Raw genomic sequence first — 9504 nt, forward strand, 5'->3', positions numbered from 1 at the left:
ACGGGCATAAATGAGGGGCTTATCCTATCGAGCAGCACAACTTGAGCAATAAAATTGCTTTTATATGCGAGAGTCTGTGCCGTGGATGAGCGGGGAAAATAGCCTGAAATATTCCTGACATGCTCAGATATACAACCATTATGGGCGGGACGGCAGATAAATTTTCCACTTTGATTTCTCTGCTTAATAAAAATCAAATTTAAATGCGGCTGACAACGCACCAAGAAGTCGTCAATTCATCGCAGTACCATGTGTGGAGGCTACACGGAGAAAAACAACTTAAATCTATGAAAAAATGTAAGCAAATAAATATATATGTATTAGCCACTTTCTTACATAACTAGACCTAGTTAACAAACCTTGAGAAAAGAATACAAATTTGTAAACACGTACCTGCTACTGAAATTCTGTGTCGTAAAATGTAGAATAAATATTTAAATAAAATCAGCCTAGAAATGTTCATAGTCATTGTTTTTATTTGTAGGAAAAAATGTGTTCACCATTCCGTCATATTTTCTATACTTTTTAAACATCGAAAGCCATTGTTTTGTAATCCACAAAAGCTAGACACAAGTTTTCGGATGTTTTGGTCCTTGTGTAGGAAATGGGCTTGGGGCCAGTAGTGGAGGCATTTATGGCCAGCTGATGACATGGCTTCCAGCGATCCTGATGCTCCTGCTTCTGGAATGTAATAAAGTTTGAAGCTTCCTTCGGTTCCCGACTCTTTGGACTTTATGGCTGGCACATAAAAGGAAATCAAAGCCACCAAGGGGAAGCCATCCGCAGCTGGCCGAGTCAAAGAGTCAGTCGTCCCGCCAAATGGCTTTGGCCCGGGAGTCAGAGCTCTATGGAAACTTGAAGCTGAGGCCGTAGCTGGAGCTGAAGCTGAAGCGCAGCTAATAAGGTCTGCGGGCCTGCAGGGCGTATGCTTAATATTTTGAGCCAGTTGGCGCTTATATAAATGCCGTTGCCCAGAGCACCAAAGCGTAAAGTTCTGCATAAATTCAATTAACTAAAAACATGCAAATGAAAACTTTTTTCGAGGGCGACAAAGCCGCGGGGCGAAAGCAGAGAAATGCTAAAATGCAACTCATTCAGATGCACAGAAGTGGCAATTGGAAGTGGCCACCAGGCGCATCCTCTATCCTCCAGTCCCTCCATTACCTCCCCACCCCCGATGCTTTCTAATTATTTCGCGCTGGCTTTGGAATATCCTTTTTGCTCCGCTCTCAGTCAACTATGCGTGTATATCAGCAGTAGGAAATGCAATAATGTAACGAGTAATTGTGCAAAAAAAATACGAAAAGCAATAAAGAACGCGCAGTTACGCAAAGCGTAGTGGGCGGTCAAAGGCCATGGAATCTGGCGAGGATAACGGCAAGGACACCACTGCCAGCAGTTATGAGTGCGGTAAGCGGTCCGGGGCAACAAAAGTTGTCAACGACAGCAACGGAACGGCACGGCAACGGCAACAGCAACAGCAACTAAAACAAAGCCCCAACCCCTGGGCGCTGGAGCGGATCGAGCAGATGGAGCGGTTGGAGTGCATGAGGGGCGCAGCAGGGCACATGGGGGACGTGGACGTGCAACGTGGCCGCACAAAGTTCGAGCGCAGCTCACGCGCCCCAGCCACGTGATTCCGCTCCTCGGGCTCCTGTTGCTACAGGACTCGCCTCGTGCCCCGGCCCAAAAAGGATATTAATTTCCCAAAGGTGCCGTTTTTGCTGGCGAAAATCACGCAAAATGCGACCCGGCTTTCACGAGTGGGTGGTGGCAGTGTGAGTGTCGGGGGACAACTTAACGGAAGGCTGGCTGAGTGGAGCCTTTGTCGAACAGAACATTACACACCCTAGGCTGCAATTAGAAATACAAAGTAGTCCATTCAATGCTGAACAGATCGTACACAAAATATTAAGTAGGTATGATTGTAATTCATTTAGGAAAGGTCTCGCTCCGATTACGTGACATAAAGCATTAATTAAAACGCAAGTCAAATGGAATTTTCACTTTTAAGCTGACTTGAAATGTGTTTTCAATTGATTTTGAGACTTTGGAAAATTGTTGAATTATAGCAAGCTACTAGAAATGAAATATTTTATTTAAAGAAACCGCCAAATGCATTATATTAGTTGAAGTACTTACCAATAATTTGATTAAAATAAATGTAAAAATATTATGTAAGCAAGCTGTGAACTCAAAAAATTCGTTACATGATTTCTTTTATATTAATACAATATTCCATATTAAATATTCTCTTCGGGATAAATTTCTTTACGTATAAATAGCTTTAAGGCTTAAAAATGTAAATTAAATTTCCTATGACCAAGATAATTGCAATTATTAAAATACAGTGATAGCATTGTTCATTTCAAAGAAAATCGATTAAAGTTTCTGATTTCACACAGGATTAACAATCGATGTAACCCACAAAACAATGGCAAAAAGCCTGCGAAAGTCATGGGACCCCGGGAGATGATTATATCACCGACGCGAAATAAAATTAAAACGCACGCACACAAATTAAAAACTTTCAATAGCAACAATTTTCATTTAAAAATTCAACACCATGCGCTGGGACAGGCGGTGAGGGGATTGGGAAATGGTGGCGGGGGCTTGGGGAAATGCTCTCGGAAAATGGGGAAAATGTGGGTGAGCTAGCCTGGCATTCCGGCTAGCAACCGCTTGTTGATGGCCATTGAAGTGGGGCGACAAACAGATTTATGAAAACTGAAAAATATCCATTGTAATTTGACTGCGCGAGTGCCAAAGGACCTGCTCCTCCAGCGATGGTAAGCTGCTGCGGAGCTGGCAACAATTAAAACTATTTTGGCCAAAACAATATCGGGTTGTTGCCATCGCCGCCAGCTTTCACAGTTGCCAGTTGTTTGCTGCTCGTTGCGCGGGTTGTTCGCTGCTGGCAACATTTTATTAGAATGCAGGCCGGGTCCGGGTCAAACCGCAAGGGGGGGTCGGTGTCAGGGGGCGCTGGCCACCGGGAGTGGCAAGTGGGAGCGGCCAGCGGGTGGTGGGCGAGGGGCGAAGGCGAAAGGACAAGACCGAAGCTGATTGCTTGCTGCAATGGCTGACAGGACATGGGGCTTGGCTATGCCCTATACCAGCACGGTTATTCGCATAAAAGGAAGTCTCTTGCTTCAAAAAATCCTTTTCTAGGAATAACTTTACATTTTTAAGCTGTCAAAAACGCTATAATAAATACTTTATAATACTATACTGATAATGGGATTTAAAGAATTGATTTAACTGCTATTTAAAGTGGGAAAGGGCATGTGACTTCGGTGCCAACTCCATCTACCATACCCCATATCTTGTGTTGTTCCGTTGTTTTGTCATTGCTGCTGTCTGTGTATTGTGCCAGCGCTGCAGAACTCGAAAGCATGTCCTTTGGCCAAGGATAAAGTGCAGCGGCAGCGAAAGGAGGCGACTGCGAGCGCAGGACGCGAGAATGCGACTGGGCAGGAGCTTAGCAAAACAACAGCTGCTGGCCCGCGACCCCTGACCCCAGATGCCTGGGCGAATTGCATTCCCGAAGGCAGGCGGAATTTATTGCTTTAAGACTTAATCAATGGCTACTGACACTTCTTTTTCTTTGGATCTGGTAGTTTCTGCATCATGAAGCCGGGCGGCGGTGGCTTGATCTTCAGGGTAGTGAGTCCACCCTTGGGCTCACAGGCGAACCTACCGTTGCGCGGACCAGCGGGCGGCAACTTGTCATTGCGGAGATCGGCCAGGATTTTGGCCAGACTCTTCTCGTCCAGGTCCTCGTACATGTCATCGTTGACCGCCAGAACGGGGGCATTCACACAGGCGCCCATGCAGTAATCCTCCTTGAGCGTGAACTGCATGTCCGGCGTGGTCTGGCCGTGCTCCAGATTCAGCGTTTTCTTGCACGCCTCAAAGATTTCGTCGCCACCACGCAATTTGCAGGGCGTCGAGGTGCACACACTGACCACATATTTCCCACGTGGCTTCATGAAGAACATGGTGTAGAACTGCGCCGCCTCGAAGGCCTCCATCGGATCTATCTTGATGGTCTCGGCCACGGCCTGAACGGCGCTGATCGAAAGCCATCCCTGCTGCCGCTGGGCAATATCCAGCAGTGGCAGGAGTGCTCCCTTCCACTCCGCCTGCGGATACCAGGCGAGCAGGGCCTTCACCCTCCGCTGGTTATCCTTGGAAAACTCGAACTTCAGCGTTTTACGTATTTCAGTGGCATTCACCGGGGCTCCCAAACGGAGAATGGGTGCCAGGTGGATGGAGCGGATGGGCTGAAGCAAGCGCAGCATAGCGGTATCAATGTATACGTACTTAACCCTGTGTATATGAGATTCGCCTAACGTTGAATATTGAAATTCCTATCGCATTGACATCCATCTCTCGGAATACATAAAGCACATACGTTATCAAAGCCGCCATCGAGTGGGAATATTCGCAATATATCGAGTATCAAATAAATTATATCGATGTCAATTGAATGCTTGCATAATGAAAACAAATATGTTTAATGTCGTACAACATCGAATTAATTATATTTAAATGGTAAACGAGAAATGGAAAGCAAATAAGTGTATAATTTAAGAGACAAATAATACAAATTAAATTAAAACTAATTTCTATTACGAATAGTAGATTGAATAATACAGGCATTTAAATTAGAAATATTCTAGTGAACAATGTTGCACAGTGAAAAGTCACAATAAAGTTCGTTTCACAGCTTCTAAAAGTAATTTGCTTAAATAAATGCTATAAGCTTTTGCTTTCACCCCACAAAACACAGCTCGTAATATCCTTCTCACTTTTTTATGCAATATTTCTCTATTTAACTACGCTGCAAATCAGTGTGTTGTGGCCAAATTGCAATCAAATTGAGTTGGCCAGCTGCTCGTCATGACAACGTGGAGGTGGTGAATCCGCAAAGCGAGGTCACAGCATGCCAATCAAGTCTCCCTGCCGCAAATTGTTCAAATTGCATGCCGCTCTTAATTGTCAATATCAGAGCTGCAGGTCAAATTCACTAGGTTCAGGGGTTGGGTCAAACTCCACGGGTTCAAATCCATTTCCCCGAGCATTTCACACTTCACACCTCACTTACGAACAATAGTAATGATACCAGAAACTCGCTTATCAACACCTGTCCCCCGGCTCATTTATGGCGTTTTTATTACGCTTTATTAATGTGCATCTGTGTAGGCCCAGAAGATTAGATCGTAAAACGCAGACATTATGCTCGCACAGTATCCGATCAAAATCCATAATAAACAATTAGGATAATGGCTATTCAAAGTGGCAACGACTGCAGATAGCATAACGCTTATGTTGCAGGCACATGTAATGGGAAACACCAAAGAACTGGAGCACATGTTGCCGCAAAAAGCGAGCCGAATTATTGTGGCAAGCCCCTGTCAACACTCAAGAAAATGAGCAATTTTTATAGCCTTATATAGAGGGTATTATAATAGCTGATGTAAAGTAGACCTATGTAATCAGCACTGGAGTCCATATATGGATTACTATACTATATATTACACACTAAAATTGTTATATCTATTTGATAAAAGTTTTAAAATAATGTTTTAGCTGCTAGTTTGTGAGCCGATTACTATTTGTGACTCTTCCCAAGTCGACGAGTGGTTTTAAGAGGTCTTTGACCCACAAGAGTACCTATAAATCTGCATGTGAGTGTGCATGTTGGGCCAGCAAAAGTTTGGCAGTCCCAAAAAGCGGCAACAAAATGGGAACTGCAATTGGCCACCAAGTACTTTCCAAAGTCTTTTGCATGGCAGTTCACATAATTCGTGTTGTGATAGTCTCGGCCTCGTTTTTCCCCGGTTTTCGGTTTTCGGTTCTTGGTTCTTGGTGGGCAGAGCAGTTTTCGGTTTTTGTGCCCAAAACATAATTAAGTGCTTTGCAAGTTGTTTTGGCTGTTTGGGGGGCATTTGTCATAACGTGGATGGGGGAGAAAAGTCCGGAAAGCCCAGAGAAGCAGAGCCCGTTGATAATGTACTAAGTAGTAATAAATTTTACTTTTATGCGAGAACCACAAGCAAAGAAACTCTGGGGAGAAGCGAAAACAAACCAGAACAGAAACCAGAATTCAGAAATCAAGAGTCGGCGAAAAGTGAAACGGGCCCTGTTCCCCTTTTGACCCCGTCGACAACAGCTCAACAAGTTGGCCAAGTTAGCGAGTTGGAAACTCCCGACCATCCGAGCTGATGAAGTGGCAGTGGCCATGAGCCGGACTTCAGTTGTAGTTGGCCAGCGTTGGAGTGGAAGCTGAAATTAAATCAAACATCAAACTCAATCGCAAAGCCAAGAAGGGAAAAGGACTTCTCCGCCGGCAAAATGAATCGAAATGGGGCAGGGACGAAGTGCCAAAAGTGTTAGCAACTTTGCCATATTTCTGTTGATTTTGTTCGCACAAAACTGTGGCCAGGCACGCAGCCACGGGCGTGATGGATTAGCAAAGTTGGAGTTTAGCGGCCGGGCTACCCCTGTTTTTAATTTTGCAAAAATATACCAAACTTTGTGTGCGCAACTGCTGCCGGCCACGCCTCGCCGGGAGGTCAAAGGGCGTGAACTGGTGCGGGGGAAGCCCATATTCCATGTTTTCGATCAACTGCAGCAGGACTTCGAGGCGAAATGGCGGCGCACAACTACATTGAAGCCATTTAGAATTCTCCAGCACTTGGATTGGGAGCAGGAGCAGGAGGCTCACCGACTTAAAACCCACTCAAACGCTAGTTTTGATATCCTGGAAGAATTGTACAAGGATCAAAACGCTTATGAGCGAAAGACCACCACCACAAAGCCCTTTCATGTGCTGCAAAAACTTGAAAAGGACCTGATCAAGGCGGATAAACACACCACCACCGTTAAACCTTTTCACATTTTGGGTACTCTTGTGGAGGATTTAATAAAAAAGGATCTGAAGGACGGCTATCTGGCTGAGAAACCGATAAAATCTACGAAACCTCTAGCTGAACACAAAGCCGAGTTGAAGCTGCAATCCCGGGCAAAAGAAAGTCAAAAGCGGAGACGGAAACGCATTCGCCGCAGAAGAAAACGAATTCGACGCCGCCGGAAAAGGACTCGCCGTCGTCGCCGAAGGAGGAGGAAGAAGAAGCGAAATAAGCGCAAGAAGAAGAAGTACAAGGGCGGTAAGAAGAAGAAGAAGAAGGGCAAACGAAAGCGGAAGAAGCAGCAAAAGCCGGAAGACCACGAGCAGCACTCGATTTTCCAGCCCGCTCACCTGATCTTCGCCAATCCCACCAAGCAACCGTATTACCATCACCATCCGCACGGATATCCATATCCTCCGGCAAACCAGATGCAGGTTCAGACTATACCCACAGCATTATTGTCCGCCTTGACTACCAAGAAACCACATACGGTGACCACCACCCATCGTCCCTTCAGCAAGATCAAGTATCTCCTGAGACACAACAGCATCTTCAAGAAGAAGAAAAAGGAGTACCTCAGCCACGTTGGCCAGGTGCTGTATCCGTTTGTTAAGTTCGTGGCCTTCTTCACAGTCCTCAACCCCTTCACCCTGGGCGTTTTTCTGTTCACCCTGATTTCCCCAGCGGTCTTCGGATTCCTGGGCTTTGTAGCTCTCAGTGTGCTGGTCAAGCCCTTCCTTCATCTGGTGTTTGGGGTCAAGCGAAATGTGAACGCCTTCGATCGCAAGAGGTGGCTGGCCCACAAACAGGAGGAGAAGCTTAAGCTGGCCCTGCGTCCGGTGACTATTCACAAGCACTTCTACCAGCAGGGTCCGGTCCGCTCTGCTCCTCCGGTGAAGCTTCGTCCAGTGGGTCACTGGCGCAGAGAAGGAGACAGTCCTGAGACACAGATGCCTCGACCATCTCAGCGCCCACAACCAATGCGAGCTGCAGCCGCACCACCACCTCCCAGGCACCCACCACCCATGAATCGTTATAATCCTTTGCTACCTGAACAGCACAAGGCTCTTCGCTATGATCATTCGGACCAGCCTGGAATCTTCCTCCGATAGCAACACGGATTTATGTAGAACTGTAGAACTATAGATAAATCTTTCGATGTATAGGTAGAAATTTTAAGGCAAACTAATTTAAATATAATATAAGAAGTAACATGAAATAATTTGTATCTTATCAATGGTAAGCGACTTGTAATTTTTACGTAAAATTTATATTTCTAATTGATGTAGCGGAAAATACACCTAAATGTCAAATCCGACAACCTCCAGAAAAGTAATAGGGGAAAAGGACCTCTCACTCTGGCAACTTTGGACCCTCACATGCGTATGGTGCATTCAAATTAACACGCTTGTGAAGTGAGATTAACAAGATCCAAGCCAAAATTGCAGCCGAAACCAATCAATTATAAAGTTTGGCAACGGTTCTCTTCCCAAAGCGAATTTAGTCCTTATAGATCATCTTGTAGATGTCCAGCTCTCGCAACTGTTCCAATTTATCGCCGTAACCCAAGCGGAGGAGTTCTTTCTCCTGCTGATCATCCACAGAAAGGACTTCGTGGAGTGGAACGCAAAGTTGCAGATCCGTGCGCTCAAAGAGCCTTCGTGCTCTCCAGCGAAACTGTTCCACTGCCTCGACGCAGTCCTTGTGTGCTTGCAGGAAGTCATCAATATGTGAGTGGTGGTGGATCAGCCGGTCTATAGACGCCAAAAGGTGCATCACAAGAAAACGACAGTAACGCTTACGAACGTAAGAGATGGGCATGTCCAGGTTGTCCTCCTGATTATTTTCAGCTTCTCTAGTCCAGCACCACAGCGCGAGAAACAGAATAATAGCCACCTTGAGTCCACCGATATACATTAAAACTGTCAGCGGAATATTCTCCTTCTCCACCGATTTAAACCAACAGAAGAGATCCAAAATCCCGTAGTCCATGATACTCAACACAATAAGACAGAGCACGGCGATGTTGCCCACCGCCAGATGATGCAGTCGAATCAGCCGGAGAACACTGCTCCAGCTTAAAGGAATCTTAGCCATTTGGATTGAATGTAAGGAAGTGTTCAGCCGATTACAAACTTTATAATTTTGAAACCCTACACGAAAAAATACACAATACTTTTACCTCGAGCAAACTAGAACTAGACAGATCTTAAAAATGTAAATGAAAGGAAAAGGCTTTCTTAGTTATTTGAATTGAAATGGAAAATAGTATTATGATTATTTGGGAACGAATTTGAACCAAGGGTCGTAAGCAAATCAGTATAAATTTTTTTGGCCAACTACTCTGTAACTGGTTTCCTTAAAATTTAAATTTTACCCAATAAATTGGTTTAACTTCGTGTCAGATTGCGCAAAGAAATTGTCTTCTGCAAATAACTGTTGGAATTTATGATAAAAGCATTTCAACTATTGAATATATTTTAATACAATTTAAACAGGTAAGCTGGCTAATAATCGTGTCATAAATACACTTGGCTTTGTTACGGATTTTTATAATTTTACTTTGCAGTGATGAGCCAATTATTAG

General features: G+C 44.8%; 3 protein-coding genes across 3 annotated transcripts; 1 reads left to right on the forward strand and 2 right to left on the reverse strand.

Annotated features, from left to right (window-relative positions):
* Positions 1–3536: 3536 nt before the first annotated feature.
* Positions 3537–4393, reverse strand: LOC6738438 (NADH-quinone oxidoreductase subunit E). Its single transcript, XM_002085210.4, has one exon. The coding sequence runs from the start codon at positions 4302–4304 to the stop codon at positions 3588–3590; it is 717 nt and encodes a 238-aa protein (XP_002085246.1). The 5' UTR covers positions 4305–4393; the 3' UTR covers positions 3537–3587.
* A 1224-nt stretch (positions 4394–5617) lies between these two features.
* LOC6738439 lies at positions 5618–8049 on the forward strand. Its single transcript, XM_002085211.3, has one exon. It carries the CDS (start codon positions 6371–6373, stop codon positions 8027–8029), a length of 1659 nt encoding a protein of 552 aa, XP_002085247.1. The 5' UTR covers positions 5618–6370; the 3' UTR covers positions 8030–8049.
* A 119-nt stretch (positions 8050–8168) lies between these two features.
* On the reverse strand, positions 8169–9160 carry LOC6738440. The gene has a single exon (XM_002085212.3). It carries the CDS (start codon positions 9012–9014, stop codon positions 8418–8420), a length of 597 nt encoding a protein of 198 aa, XP_002085248.2. The 5' UTR covers positions 9015–9160; the 3' UTR covers positions 8169–8417.
* Between the last annotated feature and the right edge of the window lie 344 nt (positions 9161–9504).

This window comes from Drosophila simulans, chromosome 3L, assembly GCF_016746395.2.
Source record: "Drosophila simulans strain w501 chromosome 3L, Prin_Dsim_3.1, whole genome shotgun sequence".
Classification (NCBI taxonomy): Eukaryota; Metazoa; Arthropoda; class Insecta; order Diptera; family Drosophilidae; genus Drosophila; species Drosophila simulans.